The sequence below is a fragment of the Pyxicephalus adspersus genome, chromosome 10, assembly GCF_032062135.1.
Source record: "Pyxicephalus adspersus chromosome 10, UCB_Pads_2.0, whole genome shotgun sequence".
Taxonomy (NCBI): Eukaryota; Metazoa; Chordata; class Amphibia; order Anura; family Pyxicephalidae; genus Pyxicephalus; species Pyxicephalus adspersus.
In genome coordinates, this window is record NC_092867.1 from 39,901,957 (window position 1) to 39,921,659 (window position 19,703).

At 35.5% G+C, this 19,703-nt stretch overlaps 1 protein-coding gene across 1 annotated transcript in view; it reads right to left on the bottom strand.

Moving 5' to 3' along the window:
- Positions 1-19,703, bottom strand: part of GRID1 (glutamate ionotropic receptor delta type subunit 1) — a 577,805-nt gene that overhangs the window by 58,380 nt on the left and 499,722 nt on the right. Inside the window, 4 exon segments of the mRNA XM_072424179.1 lie at positions 6,594-6,732; positions 11,232-11,556; positions 12,563-12,760; positions 14,529-14,630. Of these exon segments, the coding sequence (XP_072280280.1) occupies positions 6,594-6,732; positions 11,232-11,556; positions 12,563-12,760; positions 14,529-14,630 (764 nt within the window).

A 19,703-nucleotide genomic window follows, 5' to 3' on the forward strand; every position in this document is an offset into this window, starting at 1 on the left:
GGTGTGGGGGAAGAATTAATAGATTGGGTACCTCCTTGTATTTTTCACTGGGGCCCCCTAGGATAAAGCAATATCATGGCACCAGTAGGAGGTTACCCAGAATCCTTGAATGCAGATTGGAAAAACCAACTACAACTCTAATCCAGCTCGACCACAGTACAATCATAAAAAGACAAAAGTCACTGTTCCATACTTTTAAAAACTAGTAGGTGGAGACTCTAATCAAGAGTGTCAATTGAGTTGTGCCTAAATAGTTGAAAAAATGTGAAAATCAAGTCCTTACATGAACTTTATGCACGTTTAAGTAAATCCCAGAGTACACATAAACCCTAAACCAAGAATGCCAAATCACTCAATTATCCAGCAACTTGCTCTGAATTGCTCACTGTGTGTTTTCACTGACTAATACAGAGGCATAATGGGAAAGAGATCAGGTCAAAGTTACAATTTATATAACTTAGTACCATTGGAAGTTCTTCAGATTCTCCTGTAACCACGTTTGGTGTTTTTCATATATCATTTTTCCAGCAAATAGGTTAATTTATATGAGCTCATAAAAAGTTTTTTTTTTTATTGTATAGATTTTTTTAGAACCTACTGCAATGTATCACACAGGGAAGCAGGTCCATGGTTTAAAGGTTCTTTTCTTATACATATATTTCCTTTTAATTGTATACCTTTCACCTAGTAATCCTGGTGGATTTATTACCTTTCCAAAATAAATACAAATAAATTGAACACAGCATGGATCCCCCTTCCCTCTTTTTTTTTTGATATGTTGCACTTCAATATGCCTACCACTTAATGTGCTTTCACTCAAAGGAACATATGTAAATATGCAAAATTCCTACATGTTCTCCGACTAACTAGCCCTTTTCCTGGTCATGAACTTTCACCAGTGTCTAATCAGAAGTTCAAAAGATCAAGTGCAAGGCTTTACTTGACAAACACTTCCATTTAAACCTCTTTGAAACTTCTGAGGACTCTTTTCATCTGCCCTTATTTCACAGCATGTTGCTTAATTAACGGAAAGAATGATCTTGCAACGTGGGCTTCATAAAACACACTACTTCCCTTCCTAGCCTGTATGATGGCCAGAAGCAAGGAAATGTTAATTTTACCAATTTAACCTTATATAAAATGGCCCTGAGTTATAATCTGCTGTGCATTGTAGAGACATTAACTGGAATGGCAAGGGCAAGTTAAAGAGCATTTCAACTGGCTTAATGCAGATTGACAGCTCACTGTGTATCTTATTAACTACTTTACCTTGACAAGCATAATCCAAGACTATAGTGCATTGATTCCAGTATTTACAGCTTTAATTGATAACATAAACTGATTTATTTAGGCTATAAAGCTATACTAACTGTATAGTATACTCTGCTTTATCAGTCTGGTTTGTAGAATGACTTTCACCAGCAGAGCTTAGATCTCTTATTCCTGGACTACATCCATGCAGAATGCAGGAAACCTATGTGACCTGTAGTAACCAAATCTTTACTTTTATGTACTCATCTGAAGAACATTTATTCTTAAGATCACAGGTTGTTTTTTGTTTTAACTCAAATGTGGTTGGCAATAGTAAACCATAAACTTGCAATTAGTACCAATGTTGTCAGCCTGCCATGTGAACTTTTTAGTTGGCTTTTGGGAAGTCTATCAGATAGACAGCTCAAATCCCATTGGAAACAGCTTGCACAAAAGGCTGACAAGGCCACTATTACTTTTGTTACTTTATTACTTTTACTTGGTTGTCTGGCATTTACTGAGACAAGATGCTAAACAATGGTGGAGGACAACTTTGTAATTCTGCCTTAGGTCCTTCAAAGTCAAAGCGTCAGTCAACCCAACACTTTTCTGGTAAATGCTAGAGTAACAATCTACTGTAGTTATGATTTAGGTCCTTCAAAGTCAAAGTATTAGTCTACCTATTCCTTCACATGCTGTATTTTCTAGTACAATAGTAACTATCAATGGTCTGTGGAAATGCCAAGAATGTCATAATTGGTGGGAAGAGATTTAGAGTCTTGACACTGAGCTTCTCAAAAAGAGAAGTTTTATATTATAAATATATATATATATATATATATATATATATATTGTCTTTTATATCTGCCTAGAGTTTAGCAATAAAGGTGTCTTCCTGTTTCATGATTATCACCCTGCTTTTTTTAAATTGCAATGAAAAAAAAATATATTGCCTCATTTATCAGACAATTTCATGAGAACTGTAGCACAAGGAGGAACGAAGATATTGCTTACAGCAACAAATCGAATTTTGGCTTTTATTCTTTGACATAGAGATCAAGCTTTTATTTTTTAAATCAAACTGAGTTTGCCATCATTATGACCCCATAGAAGTAACCTTGGGAATGCAAAAATTGATTTTGGGATTCTCCTTGGTGTGCCAGCTTATAGGTAGTGTACATGAGTTTGGTAGATGAAACATAAATGGGTTGAAGGGACTTAAGTGTCACCCTTCGGATGTGCACCCTGCTAAGTGAATATTATGGCAAAATCCTAGAACTAATAAAAAGAATATAGTGGTGCTGTCTATCATATCTAGCCTGTCTGCAGCTGTCTGTAATAAAGGTAATAAAGTGCAGGATTGCATTTTATCTTAGACCACTGCTCTGTTTGCTTTCTTTATTGTCACCTTGATTGCGTTTGCTTGGTATAGAAAGTAGGCATTGAATTAAAGCTTACTTTAAAACGCCTCAATTCTATATCTACGTCAATATAAGCATGCATTGCACTGATAGAATATAGAGCCATTCAAACCTTTATTTTTATATTCTTTAATATGCTTTATAGCATTTGCCTATTTTTTTTAATATGTTTTCTATAAAGCAGTGTACATAAATTTTCATCACCCAAGATAAGGTTTCATGATGGTCTTGGATGAAAATCAAGCATCTGTACAACTGTCCCCTGCAGGCATTAACTAATCTACCATGATGGATCACTGAATAACTGACAGCTAATGATCGCTTTTGTATTCTTTAGGGGATGACACAACGGGGCACATGTTGTTCGTCTTCCTTTCTCCTCTCCCCATAAAACGGAACATGGCTGTCTGTACAGAGATGGTTCATTATTTTGTTGCTGGAAACAATTGCTTACAATCCTTTCCAACAAATTATTTGCAAGAGGCTTGAGGCATGCATCAACTCCAACTTTTGGCCTATCCGTGGACTATCTACACACATCAAGTCTGTTGAAAAAATACCACATTAAAAACCTACACTTCGGGCACTGAACCACAATGGTTGAAATAAATGATAATGGAGGAGTGTGTTACTAGATATACTGTCATGGTCCAGAGGATCAAATATGGAATATGGCAGAAACATCAAAGAAAATGAACAGCTACTCAAAGATATGCTGGAGATTGTAAACTTTAAATTAGTTTAAAATACATGCACTGTCTATCTCTGAGAAAAATAGCATACTTTCTCCTTCAGTTTACACTAGTTGCAAGAGCACATATTCCTTCATCTCAATAAAAGAAGCCCATACTGAGAGAAATATGTAGGTTGTAGTGAATTTAAACAATGATTTGAAAAAAACCAGAATCAATAAACCACTGGGCCTTTTTCTTTTGTCCCTATTCTGAGTTTCTTTAAACTCAGCAGTAAGAACCAACATATTTCTTTGAGCAGAGGCTGTTTTTTTGTTTTTGCTCGAAGGTCTTCTAACATTTGAAGTTTTAGTATGAAGATCTGTACCTTAAATGTAGGTTTTAGGTGATGTGAGGAAAGGTTGGACCCACTAGCAAGATTTTGATCAGCGTTTGTACACCTTGACCCCACACACCCCCACCATCAAAATTGTTCTAGAAATCACTATCACTGAGTATGGGTTAATCCTTTATTTTAATGTTGTTGTGGAATAAAGGAAATCCCCTTTACTTCTCTTCCTTCCTACAATATATATAATATATTGGAAAATATATTAAAGGAAAATGAGTGTGTAGGTATGTGATATATTCTACTGTTCAGACCAAATCTATATGAATCTATAAACATATCAACATATTGGACAATTACTCTGAAAGCTGCCAATATCAGGAACACCACATGGTTTAGAATTTAAAAGGAATCCTAGAGTTTGTATTTAATGTTCTCTTAATGTTCTAGATATTCAGTGCATTGATTTAAAAATTACTGTTGGAGTAATGAAATCGTGGGATTGATTTACTAGAAAAGCAAACTATGTCAATATTGCTTTATTTTGTAAAAATTCTCAAATAAGTGAAAATTACATCTCCCTGTGCATGATTAAGAGAATAAATAACTCTAATTTATTAATAGCCAAGGGGAAATCCACTTTTACTCACAATTTACAGGGTTCTCTCCACCCCATTAGTAAACTAGTTTTTTTTTTTTTTTTTTAAAGGGATTTAAAGAAAAAAGATATTTCCCATGACACATTGACACACAACATGGAAGCAGAAACCCCCTCTTAGACAGCTGTCACTAGAACACGTGTCTCTATTGATAAAATCTCTCTCACTCCTGCATCAGTGACAACTGGTTTCCATTATTTTTGCCTGGGGGACAGTGGCACCTAGGGCAGATAACCGGATTTCAATGGAGATAAAAAAAAAACAATTAAAATTTGGTGAAGGCTGTGAATGATTTTTTGTTTAATTTAAAGCTCAAAATAAGAGCTTTGGGTACCAATACCTTTAATTTGCCTAGAAACAGAACAGATCTCCACTTGTGACTGCGTACTTTACATTTTCTTGTCTCTCACAAAATAGACCAATATTGTATGTTTAAAGTGTTATTATCATAAGATGTATCACCTCTTTTGCTGCAAAAAAAATATGGTTTACATTTGTATTTCTTTAGGAGAAACCTAACACATATCTCAGAAAATCTGAACATGGTGTGCATATGCAGCACTTTCCAAAAACCATCTTTTAGCACAGATTGCCAGGCTGTTCTTCATTTTAAACAGTGAGGAATAGTAAATGATGTAAAAAGTTACACTTCTCTAAGGATTCTCATTGCTTCCAGACATCACTGTGCACCTGTAGCTTTGGCACAGCAGTGGTGTAAAAGCTGTAAGCAAGTCAGCCCTGTGGGATATCTACTTCTCCAGTCTCAGGTTCTCGCCTCTCCAATCACAGATAGATTGCTTTCTGACATAAAAAAAAAAAACACAATGATGCCGCTGCTCGGATTCAAAATGCACGGCTGTTTTTATCACCGAGTTATTTAAGTCAAATTGTTTAGCAAGCTATCAACTATTCTCTATTTTCAGAAACTTTTTGGTAGTCAAGGAGTCTGTTCTGTTTATTAGGGGCCATTACACGGAGAAGAATAGGTTGAAAGGCAAGAAAGAACACTAAAATGGCCTGTGTTATTCAAGTATACCTTATTCTTGATTGCCATACACCAAAATAACTTACTATAAAACAGGTAATATGAAAGTATAATGCAACCGTACTTCTAAACTTATTTTCAAGAAAAAGGTTATCAGAAGCAGCAATTTTATTAAAATGGCAAATGTATGAGTAGGTTGAATCATTTTGAATTGCATTGGATGTATAGATAGTTCCATTAAAGCACAATGTCCATCCATGGAATATCTTACATTAGGCCTTCCTTTAAAAAAATGTACAATTTAGGTGCAGTTTTAACAGTTTTCTCGTATTCTTCCTGCAAATGCTCACAAATACTTGTTGATTCTACCTACAGGTATACCGCAGTTGGCTTACCGATAATGGCCTGTTTTTTTAACGCTCTCAATTTCATCAGTGAAGCTGGGTGATCCAGCAAACCTGGAATGGATCCAGTCCAGGATTCAAAACATTTGTTGGAGCTTCAGCTTCACTGATGAAAGTGTACCTTATCCGGCTTTAGAGTGCTTTAATAAATCAGACCCAATCAGTTGACTGATTCTAGTTGATTTGACACTGTTCTAGTTCCCCTGAATTTAGAATAAAATTATCACATTTAGGCATTCACTACGACGGGGAAGTAGATGTTACAAGGGTGTGGACGATAAGAATTATGAACACCCACACTTAGCCCTACCCACTGCTTTCTAGATTGACAGCATTACTTATGGGATTAAATCTGCAGTGTCTGCAAGTGGGGAGTATGTGAGAATCATACAAAGGTGAATTTGGATACTTAAAAAGTGTATTTCTGGGACCTGTTTAGATTTTATATTGGGCCCCGTGAGTGATTAACAGATACCCTAACTATGTATCTACTCATTAGGCTAATAATGTTGATGTTTAATAAAACTAGACTAGACTGGAAATTCCATTTAAACTAAGGTACATATTCTAGTTTGATTGAAGAGGTACTTAAATGTCTAAATTTCAAAGTTGATTTCATTTCATTTTTTCTTACTGTCCTTATTTTAATGAATAAGGCTTTTAGTATGTTTTCTTATTTCTTGGGAATTTTCTACATTTTTTGAGTTATATTTGGACATTTCTAGACAGATGCTCGTAAACAACGGTTTGCAATCTGATATTACCAAAGTATGCCATGCAACCAATTATGGAATCAAAGCTTTATTGTCACATTTTGAGTTACCCAACCTAAAAAATAGATTATAAACTTTACCTTATAGGGTTGTCCATCCTTGATACCGTTAAAAATGCTGCTAGATTGGCTGTATATGAGGAACACACAATAAGAGTAAAAAGCCACCAGCTGCCCATTACAATCCGCATTGCCACTGAATTTGCCACAGATTCTCCACCTAAACATACAAGATGAAACAATATCAATAAAATATTGAAAAACATTTCACCTGTAAAAATAATAGTGGAAAAATAAAACAATTAGAAAGAATCAATGAAAGCCATAGATACACAAGTGTTGCTTGTTCCAAGTAATAGGAGAGTCATGTTTTATAAGAAAGGTCATCTCTCATTGGGTTTCATACTGTGACCCAAGGACATTTAGACTCAATGAAGCATGGAATTAAACATCTGCACATGAGAAGCTGGAGGTCAGAAGGTTATGAGAAAGGTGCTCGAAAGGAAGGTTTATATTTTTTTTTCAAGAAAAGTGGTTGTAGTTTACAAAGCAACAAAACTAAAATCAGCAAACCTAAACCTGCACAAATATGTCAATTTAAATAAGTTAAAGTAAAAACTGAAATGGGTTTTAAGGTATGGGAAGTCTAGATGGAAATTGATGTGCCAGAGGCAGGAAATGACTGGAGATAAGGGCTGTGTGTTTGGCATTATATTTCTTATATTATATTTTGTGATCTTAGCACACCATCATGAGCATCAGTCATTTTGAATCTGTTTATATGAGTAGCCCTGTAATAACTGTCTTCTGTGAGTTATTGATTTATAGCCTAGGTTGTCTAGAAAGGGAAGAACAAATCACTGAGGGAAATGAGAAAAAAAGAAGAGACCAGTAGGGATGGTGATTATTAAGAGTTTAAAAAGTGCACGCTGTTCAGAAGAGAGAACATTTTAGCCATTTGAACACATTTATTGAACCAAACAGACCATAGGCAATGTTTCAGATAATATTCATGTATTACTAATTTCTTATAAATAAAATAAGAATGAACTCTGAGATAATCAAATATTGCCTATAAGCAAATAAAAATAATAAAAAAAATCTATGTGTAATTTCAATATTTCTTCCAGATCTGTGCAGTAATGCAATACCAAATATTGAATCTGTGCAGAAGTTTACTGTATTAAGTGGAACCATGGCAGTTCCCTCTCCATAGACTGGGATAGTGCTCTCCAATCTGCCCCTTTCCTGTGGACTTTTGCGTTCAACCTATAAATAGCCTGTTGAGTCCAGCTTTGTCTCTGCACAGGCCATGATGATGTCACCATTACTTTTACTATTCGATAACTTTGCAAGCACATTTTGTTTAACAAAATAATAAATCCCTGGCTCCCGGTGTTTTTTTGTTAAGCGTTACGCTGTACAGTGCATGTGCTGTGTAGTGTAGAACTCAACTTTGTGTGCTGCAGTTCAGCAATGACCAAATCCGATCACTCTCTTCACAGAAGTCCACTGTGGAGTCAGCTATGAAGAAGGTGCCTTTTCGAAGATGTAAGATAACAGGTCTTGGACTTACCATCGATGCAGCAAGGCTACACAAGGGCAATTATGTGCTATAATATGGCAGACGTTCACAATTCACATTGAGTTTAGTTCCACTTTGAATGTGCATTTTTACCAAGAGTTTACCTTAAGGATTTTTGGAAGTACATGTGATCATTATATTTATGCCTGCTGGGCCTTTTTTTAATTAAAAAAAAAACCTTGGTGCTCGCCATCAGTTAGCAATATGGCATGAAGTTGCCACCAAAGCCTAAATAAAAATCTTTTCCTGCCAACAGTGTACCATTTAGAGATATTTACATTTAGCTTTTTCATAGCCAAATGTAGAAGGCCCTTCTTAATATATTAGCAGATCTTTGCTTCTTCAGGGACTTCCTGCTTTCGGAATATACCTTATGCAAAGTTTCAGTGAGAGATGTTAGGGCTTATCTTTGACAGTGTTTAGGCCTTTAAAAGGCCACTCAAGCCCACATGGAAGAGGAAACATGCCGATGGAGAGATGGTAAAAAACTTCCTGAATGAAATCCCTTGAGCATCTAACTTCCTATAGTGAGCTAAAAACACAGCCTTTTTTCACTGGGATCACAAGTGTTTAGGTATGATCAGAACTGTGGAAATAAACAGAACATGTTTATTTTGTGAACTGGTTCTACAGAAATGGGCAACTTATCTTTAGAAGTGTAGATAACGTGAAATTCCCCTTTGCTTTATCATATCTAATTTGTATTCATCTTATGATGCTTTGTACCAATGCTGCATGCATACAATAATTTCTTTCACAGCCATTTTTGCTGGCTTGGCTTTCAACAGCCTGTCATCACAATGAAAGACCGGTCATCAAAAATTAAACAAGTCCAGCGTTACTCTTTACATAAGTTCCCTGCATCTATTATGCCATAGATCTATTACCCACATACCCTACAGATGTTCAATACTGTACAATACTGAATACTGAATACTGTACAATGGCAGTGTTGCAAGGAATCTTGGTGGGGTCCAACATGGCCAGTTTCTCTTTATGTGGTTAGAACAATGGTGCCCTTTCAAGAGACCTCCTCTCTCCCAACCAGCCATGAAATTTCTTCCTAATCCCACCATAATGACGGCCTGAACGACAAGTGTGTAAGGGTGGCTGATGGCTGGGAGTGAGTCATTTTCTTGGATGACCCCTCTTAATAACCCTTAGGTACTAGTTGAAGCAAACTCAAACAAGAACTACTTGAAACCATTTGGCAAACAAAAAATAAAAGTTTTTCCCTTAAACAAAACAAATAAACAAACAATGTACTATACAGTTTTAGTTTTGAAATGGACCTTGGGCAGCCTAGTTTATTTATTATAGTCTAATAATACTACTAATAATAGTTTAATACTTACGAAGGTTCTGTTTGCAAGACAGGAATTCAATTTCTGTTCATAGAAAAGTTATACATTTTTATCTTTGCTGACATTCACTTAAGAGGGAATTTTATTCATGCCAATGAACATAATCAAACCACAGCAGGAAACAAATAGCTTTATGAGATGTAGTATGATAACATTCATATCTAGATTTTTATATATTTTCATTAAAACCTAAGTAATTTTGCTGATATCAGTCTTTTAAAAAATAGATGGGGATTGAATGAAACATGTATAGAGTTTAAAAAGAGAAAGTTGAGAAACTGACTAACTGCCATTTTGAACACTCAAAGGAGAACGTACAAAAGCGGTACTTATCGGTTGGTTAGGTGAGCAATGCTGCCCCCCATACTTGACTTAGTATGTTTGAAGTCTTTGGTTCACCATAAAAGAAGGTTTTCTAGAAATGAGTGCTTAGAAATAGCTGCCCATAGATTTTCTCAAAACAGATTTTCCTGGTTTCAAGACAAATTGATTTCTCTTGGAACCTAAAAGTGAATCTGCATCCCATAAGGATATGAGTGAACAGAATGCAACTGTCTGTGCACATTCTACGATTCCCCTTTGGCTTGTAGGTCTGTACACCTCCCAGGAGAGAAATGCAATAAGGTTGTTGTATATTAAATTTGAAGAATATTGTAGAAGTCAAATTTATACTCAAGAGGAAAGCGGCTGCCAGAGCTGTCATTTCTTCTTAAGACATTCAAAATATATGTATTTGGGAATAATATATATAGATGCTTTGAGACAGCTACACTGAGAAATAGAACACAAGAATTAGAACTATTGTAATAAAACCATAAAGAAAGTTACATTCCAAAGAGACTATTGCACTACAGAGGCCCTGAATGAGTGTTTTTTTTTCTGTTTTAAAAAATATATTGGTATTCCTATTTTTTATCAATGGATTATATTTTTTTTTACATGAAAGAAAGTTGGGCAATGTAGCTGTTTGCGATGACATTTCACAAATGATAAACCAGGGTTTTTACAATCACAAATACAAACATTTTTTTTGTACGGGAGGGTGGGGTATTTAGAAGAATATTGTATGCATACATGTGTCTACTGTGTCTATTGTACAGTATTATAAAAATGCATTCATGATAATGCATTTAAATTATATTTAATTTAATTATATGATTGTTTAAACCCCTATAGAGGACAGATCTGCCGGTACAGTACAGTGGAGCTTGGTGAGGGCATAGACTCATAGGGCTCTATTTATAAAATATGGAACCTGACATTCCTTCAAACATTCCCTGTTGGGAATCAAGTACACATGAACCTCGAAGATTCCAACATGGGAATCTGTTTGTTTTTTTACCAGTTCTAAAAATACAGTTCATAGGGATCTTAAATGCTAATGAGATACGTGACCTTAAAGACGACTGCATTACCCTGATTCCATTCTTAGATGTTCTTTCAGGGAGCTAGGGGTGGAGTGAGGACACTACACCATTCCCTGGAGTAGATCTGTGACCTACCCCTAAACAAACAATCTGCTCAAGGTACAATTGTTAATGCATCCGATTAGGCAAGGTCCCAAAAAAAATTATGTGAAAGTGCATATATGTTATACATAAAACATTTTTATGATACACCATTTCCCCCATTACCTTAATCATAGATTGACTTGAAACAATTTATTTCCATTTTTAATAAATGTATTATGTAAATATATTTCAGATGGCAATATGGAGTCAGCAAAGGGACTTTCTTCAACCAGCAATAGAACTTGATATAATTGCATACCTTGTTGAACAAATGCCCCGTACACAATCCATATGGCACTGTGCAGAGTTGAAGATGTGGATGCATTTGCTTGTGATGAAGACTGAGCTCTCACAGCTTGGATACGATTCAGAACAAATATTAGTACTCCAACTACTGGAATCACAGCTGCAATACATGCCCACACGGCAAAGTCAAAGGGAGCAAAAAGGGAAAAAATGTTTATCCTTTCCTCCGGCTTCTTAATGAGAATTCCCACTGAATAATCCAAGTAACGTTTGCTGAAATCAACCACACTTTCCCGTTCTGGTGTAATGGTGATTGCTGATACAGCAATATCTGCTCTCTACAAGAACAAGTGGACAAACATTACTCCATGAATGTTATTAAGGTCTTAAAAGGAGTTAAAAGTAGTAAAAAGAAATAAATACGTGAAACATATTAAATGCTAGCTTGCTGTTCTTTAAGGCAATATAAAAAAAGAGGTCCTTGAACATTGCTTTTTAGGTGTTTCAGAGGCCATGTCATTTGTATTTTACATGGACATATTGCTTAGAAATGTGTCTCTGTTATCCAGTAAAAATGTTCATCAAACTCCAACCACAGCAGGATAAAAAAAGTACACAAAATGTATAAATCTAACATTAGGAGATCTATTCATAAAGCAGTGAATCTGAATATTTTGACATTTAGTATCCACACCAGAATGTTTTGTATACATGTTCTGTATAAATACACACACAGTGCTGCTTGTTTTAGAAGCATATTTTTAAGGTGGATTATATAAAAAAATTATAAAAAAAAGTAAAAAAATAAACTCAGTTTTAAAACAATATATTACTTTTCCAGGAAAAAAAGGCTCCATTATATCACAAACAGCTTGTATAATGATAATAGGGCCTCTGGCGGGTCGCTAGTACATTGTATGGCTTTGACCTCATTATAGAGATCAAAACAACTAGAATAGAGATGGATCGTATTGGTAAAATAAAAGGATCTACAGGAAGCAAAGCCTTCCTAAAGGGCAAATATGGTTATCTCCACATACATATTGTACATTAATGTAAAATAGATGTTTTGGTTTCTGATCTTTATTAGGTACTCTAGTTGTTCATAGTCTCAAATCTCTACAACTACTTGTAAAAGATTCTGCCCTCCTCTTGTTTTTCATAAAAAGAAAATGATCATTATTCCGTTTTAATATCAGATTCTGGTCAAATGTACTCATATCATTAGTACACCCAATACATAATGTGTACTTTCATTTACTATTACCTGACCCGTCCAATATATCCACATCTTTTAAGAACCCCCAAAAATGGTCACTTATGATTGGTTGAGCTGATGGTTACCTTATTAATAAGCTCTCCTATCATACCATTCCAGGAACCATTAGGAAGCGGGTGTCCGTACTTCCCATCGGGGACTTGGTAAATTTCATATTTGAAGCCAAGGTTCTGAGATAAGGCATCAAGGACATCAATTGAGAAACCTTTATACTTCTTTGGTTGGCCAAGTATGTTCTCTGCCACCATCACAAATGGTTCTTCCTAATGGTGGAAAATAAAATTTTAGTTTAGAAAACTCACTTAGTAAATGTAAAAAAGGTAGCTTATTGGGAAGTATACTAGTTTAAATTGTATTTCATTTATGTATATATAACAAATGATGACCCTTCTGAGATTTATTTATGCATTTACAGTATATAGTGCTGACATCTTACACAGTGCTTTAAAGACTCTCTAAACATGTCAGTAATTGTGTTTGTTCGGAGGAACTCACATAACTTACAGTATATTGGCAGTTAAGTACTGCTTGTTTTAGTTATAGTTCCTGAACATCTCCACCCCCAAAACACACGCTCCAAGTTTTATATCATTGTGTTACAGATACTTTGAATGCAGAGTAATTACTTATTATTTTCTTGTGCTTAATAAGATTTTGTTGCTACTTTAAACTTGACATTTCTTGAATGTATTAATGATTTAATGGAAAAACTAAAGCATTGAAAGTATAGATCAACCATTTTCCACCAGGGTTCCTCCAGAAGTTGCAATGGGTTCCTTAAATGGAAGCCATTGATGTCTGACCACTTGATAATGCCTCCATGGTTTAACACCTCTTGGTTGTTTAAAAAGGTGGTATAAAAGCCAGGGCTGTAATAAGGGGAAGGGCTGCATTCTTTCCACTAGCCTACAATGTAAAAGGCTTTTTTTCCCTACTTGGTTTTAACAGGATTCACCTAGATCAGAATATTATTTTAGGGTTCCTCAGGGTTAAAAAGGTTAGTTTAAAGTGTATTAAATAGTGCAATATAGATTGTAAAGTGTAAAAGAGTATAAAACGAGGTTAATAGAAAGGAACGGGGGTAAAAAAATACCAATACAAGAACGCCCCCCTACCCTTTTCCATGCTCCCCATTGCGGGCAATTACTTTACCATGGATTTATGATTTTGCCTATTTGCATTTTTCCCAAGCAAGAAAAGTAAAAACTAAACTGATTGTATAGGCAAATGAGCAGTGAATACCAAGATTTATCTTCTGTTACCATATATGCCTATTTGTTACATGGAGAGAAAAAAATTTACCAATATACTAAAGTGTAAAACCTAGAGATTTTACTTCTAGATGCATGCTTACTTTTATGCATATAAAATATGAAGTAAGCAGCTTTTTTACTATCCCTGCACCAGCATATAGTACAATCCTTTTAAAAAATGGAACTAAAGGTAAAAAAATGAAAAATAAAATGAGCAGGTAGGTCCTTGATTGCAGAAGGGACTTGAAAAAAGAACAAAGTTACTTGCCTATTACTTGCCCATGTACGATCATAGCATACCTGGCTGTTGGGAACTTTATAGTGCATGAGTGAGGGGTTAAGTCATTCCAATCAAGGTGGCTAAGTAGTCTGAATCCCAAAGAGGTCATCACCGGCTCATACCCATGAGAGTTTGTTCCTGGAAGCCAGGTATGCCATGATGAGATGAGTGTAGTTTAATATTTGTGATCAGGCAGGTGAATTTTTTTTATTGCATAAGATACATCACCTGTCGCTTTACAATAAAAAAAAAAACCTACTTGTAATTTTGTATTTTTTTACCTTTAGTTCTGCTTTATTACATGAATCCAAACAATAGCCTGTCTGTTTGCACATAGTGTGACTTGTATGAAAATGTATCATCAGTAGAAATACAGTTTTTATTGAAACATTTTTATGTGGTTTCCCATTTGCACAGAGAAAATCAAAGCACTGGTAAATCTTGCAAAACATGAGAAAAGAAACATTTCATTGCTTTGTGTCTTTCGCAGTACCATACCAAGATAGTCACCACTTTCAGCGTTAATCCTTGCAGGTCATTGTCAAGTCGCTTCTCTTGCAGGCTCCCATTAAGGCCTCTTAAAGAATCCCACGTTGCTAGCTAAAAGAATAGAAGAAGACGTATTTAGGAACAATAGAAAAAATATTCCAGCAATGTCTGGAAATAGAGTAACAGTGGTATCTCAGAAACAGAAACTTGTCATGTCAGTTATTCTCAGGATACAGGGAAAATTTAAATAGATGTAGACTCATTGTACCCAAAATAACCGGTATTATTTCAGTGTCATGTTCTGTAAAGCAAAGACATCAACTGCGGATGCCGTAGTAAATATTCTCGCATCAATGTAACACTGAATCCGTTTGAGAGAGGCAAATGCATATATATGGGAAATAAGGCTGACTACAGGACAAGTAATATACTCATTTTAGTGGGAAAAACAGTGTGCCAGTATAAAACAACAATAAAGCATTGAACATAATAGAATATTTTGCTCTCTTTACAGTGAAGATGAATTGAATGAATTTATTTAAATTGTACAGGTATACCATCAATCTAAATTGAAAAATGGGACTGAAGTCCAAATGATTTAGGTATTTGCAAAACTCATCCATAAAATACAGATAAAACCAAATCCAAATCTGTTGAATAATAAATATGTGCACTCATGTCCTGTTTGACTATGGGACACCTGAAGACCTTTGGTCTGTGTTTTTATTTGTGTATAACAACTGCACAGATCAATGTACAACTAGCACAAGGAAATGTGTACATGATCAGAACAGACCAGTACAATATTTCCCAGCTAAAAAAAAAACAACGCAAAACCCCTGGAGCTACGGTAGGGGTCCAGAATGTCCAAGCAAGCAGCTCACAATTAGAGGACATTGGAACCACACACTCATGTGGTTCCAATGTGAAAAGCTCATAAGTCTTTCTATCCTCATCCTCCAGGCTGAGACAAACAGACAAAAACTGAGAGTCCTGAAGATGGTCAACCATTGTGGGTAATAAACCTCAACATTTATCCCTGCTGGAGGGAGCAATCAATCCTATTAGAGTACGGAATTCCATATCACTCTCAGGCTCCTGTCCTATTTTGAATACTTGTTGACCCTCCTTTCCCTAAAAGTATCTCAACAGACCTTAAAGATATCTCAAGCCAAAGCTCTCCTGCAGACTATAGACCTAAGCATGGCCAGGCCAGGCTATAGGGGCCCATGAGCTATCTGTCCCTAACAGATTCCAAACCAATACTCCATGGCAGGTCCCACCTGCTCCCTCATTCTTCTGAAGTGTATCCCTCTTTTAGGCATACACTTCACTAGGCACCAATCCCAGTGACTGGGCACAAGAAAACATATTTCACTAATGATTGGCCCCTATACTACTTACACATCAGGACAATCAAGACCCATTCTTAAAAGGGCAACACACGTCTGAAGTTTATCTTTTCTAATTATACTATGCGTTAATGAGATGGGTTGCTGATCTAATGTGATTATATGTTCAGCCATCTTTTGCTAATAACCACTGTATGCAGGAAAAGAGAGATAAGAATGAAGTTTAAAAATGTTAAAAATATGTAGATCTCCATTTCCTAGCTGAAAAAAGACAATACAAAACCTGTCTTACCACTATTTCAAAGGTTTAGCCCTGGCAATTGGAAAGGAGCACAATATATACAAAACTAATACATAGTTCTTTAACAAAAACTTCATATTATTAAAACCTAGAATTCATATAAGCACCTGTTTGGTCCATTCAAATGACTTCCCCTTGGGATGGTACAATTATGGGGTAAGCACCATTTCTGTTATAAAGATTTATTTCAACTTTTCAGACAGCATTTATTCTTAATATGGAAGGTGGCTTAGAAAATCCCACTTTGGCTATAAAGGATCTTACAGCCTAAATGACGTACTTTTGGCCAACGCCCAAAACAACTATTGAACAGTCCTTCAGAAAAGCCAAGTCCTTGGCAGCTTGTCTGGTTTATGACTCTTTTAAACTAGTACATCTTTCAATTATACCATTGACCCCTGCGTAGCAAACCAGAAGTCTGGTGAAAAGGATATGTGTGCTCGTGTTATCAGTAGTTTACGCTTCCTCTACAATGAAGAATAATCTAGTTTCTGTATCTAGTGAAGATAGTAAAGTCTTTCTATGTCACATCACGGAACAATCAACAGAAAACTACTTAATGTGGATATTTGACTGAAGTCTACTGTAAGTTGTAAGCCGATATTAAAGACACACATTTATGCAGCTCTGTATTCATAATTTATATTTAAATATATTTTTACACAAGCAATGGAAAAACCTGAACTGAATACGGTATTAGCCTTTTGCAGTCACTAAACTGCAGAACTCAAAATAGGTAAAGAAGAACAAACAGTAGCGTGACCTTGGGTTAAACTTATAAGTCTGTTGCTTCTTGTTACTCTCTCTTAGGCTGCGGGACAAGACCTAGTCTTATAATATGCAATATATTAATTAAACTAGATTATCCATTTGATAAAAAAAAAAGATTGAACTGATTAAAACAATCAGACTGCTCGTATATGCAAATATTTTAATCAAGAATTAACTGGGCAAGGCATTTTTTTGTTGCTGATTAGTTGGACATAGTTGGCAGAGGGTCCATTCCTCACAATGTAACCCCAGTATGTTGTAGGGATCTGCAGGAAGTTAATTAGAACCTTTAAAGAGGGGCCTCCCAGATATATATCCCTCACCCCTGTGGAATAAGCACAGGGGTACAAAGTACATTACATTACATACACAACACAAATTGTTTAGCCAATCCAGCTGAACACAATGACAGGAGATCTACCCACCTGGATGGAGCTCCTGTGATTGTGTTCAGCTAATCCAGCTAGACGATACCCTGGTACAGGTATCCCCATCTGCCCTCTTGCTGAACCGGCTGAACACAATTAGAAGAGCTCTGCCCAAGTGGGCCCTGGTCATTTTTTAGCCAATATGGCAACTGGATTATGGCAGATATCATAGTCCAATGGCTGGCTTGGTGGAGCATACAGCTCAGGCAATTCCGCCTGAAGCCTTGCCGTCTACCTGTCATTGACAGGCATACTGTATGGCTATAAAAGGTTTAAATTGCCAAATATAAGCTATTTACACCTTTTTTCTTTAAATAAGAAATTAATTAATTAATTAATTAATAATAATTTAAATATTTTATTTAGACTTTGTTCCGACAGGAATCGTTCTAAGCACCCATAAGTAAATATTGAATTGAAATTAAACTACTTTTTGTATCATGTTTGTTGCCTAATATAATGGTGAAAATTATCCTAATATTGGTCAGATATTGAACAAGTGAATATTACATTTAATACTCATAGTCTATCACTATGTGATCTGTCTGATCTGAATCAGATCAATATTAAATACAAATAAAAAATCAAACATAAATACCATGGCAAAACACATAGCCCCTGATTTATTAAAGCTTCTAAGACTGGAAAAGATAGACTATCATGGGAAAACCTGGGTGATCCAGCAGGGAAAAACTAATTCTCCTTCCCTACCTGACAAAGCTGTGCCATGTGGCAAGGTTGTTCAATCCTCAGAATGGGATAAGCAAGAAAAACAAATCTTTTGGCAGGTAATAGAGCTTCCATACATTTGATCTGTGAATTTACCCGTTCGCCTAGAGTTCAGATTGAACAGGGAAGGCTGATTCAAGTCAAGAAACTCTTTATAAATATCAGGATATGTTTTATCTAACTACACTATACTAAAATCCCACTGGTTGTTCTAGTTTACTTCTCGGTGTGCCATCATGTCTCTTTGCACTGCTCTGCTGAATGAAGCAGGTAATATTTATAAGGATGGAAGACTGCTTTTCAATAGAAGCAATGTGTCACACATGTCATATAACCACTTGCATCATTTGGATGTGTATCCAAACAACTGCTGTAACACAATCGACTCTCTATTTACTCTTTTTTTCACAAATCTCCTAAAATAAAATGATATAGCTGTCATTTCTTTATCTCTCATGTGCTATGAAAACTAAAAACCTTCCAAACTGCAAAACAGAATATTTTATATATCCCCCATTTCTTGAACAAAGCAACGCATGCACAGAGCAAAACAGTCAATCAAAACAGAAACAAAAATGTCAAGATAATTTTATGGCTTTCTGTATTTCAGTTCAACCATAAATCCACACTCTCGTTTCATTTTAGTGATGGGAATTTCCTCCAATGATCAAGAATAAAGGGTCTTAGCAAGTGGAAGGAAGGACTGAAAACAAAGAAATACTTTTACTTGAAAGCTTTCATCTAAATCCCATTGTTCCAGATCATTTTATTTCTACACAAATGTGTCAACATTTTGAATGCCAGTTGTTTGGTGGCCATGATTTGATTTGACTTAACAGGTCAGGATATGATTGCTTGTCTGTTTTATACATTTAGTCCCAGAAAACTCATTTCCAGCCCAAGAAGGCAAAAATACACTGGCGAACTTCGATAAGGCAGCTGTAGATCATCCAGATTGTTAATGCAGTCTATGTGATGATGAGTTCAGCACAATCAGAGGCTGATATGACTTTCATAGCTGCTAAATCTCTTCATATCAAAAAGCTCAACGTCTAACCAACTGCTTGTAGTAGTCATTTCATAAACCATTGGATTTGGAAAAAAATATTTGCTAACGATATTGAAAGAGATTTTAGGTTTATGTCATTTAACCTCCTAATATGGGCTTTAGGTGTCGAGAGGAGCAACTGCTCTAAAAACTTTTACAGATGCATGATTCAATGGTATGTGTCTTAGCTAAGTTATTTGCACACAAGTGCAAAGTGTAAAAAGTAACCCACAACTAAAATTAAATGATTTTAATTACAGATTAAAATGAATCAAAAAGCCTTTTATTGTTTTCTGTATGTTACTGCATCTATTTTGCTTAGTAAGTAAGAAATTTTATGGACTACTTCGGTTCTCCATTTTATTTGTAGTTCGGTTATGTAAAATAAAAAACTACCCAAAAGCTGGATTTGGTGTGGGGGGTAAAGAAGCCCACTTTTTTTGTAACACATTACATCACAACACATGGTAGAGCGTTATCATACATTCTGTATGCTGCGATACATGTGCAGTGGCAAAGTACATTTGGATAAATACACAAATTATATAACACAAA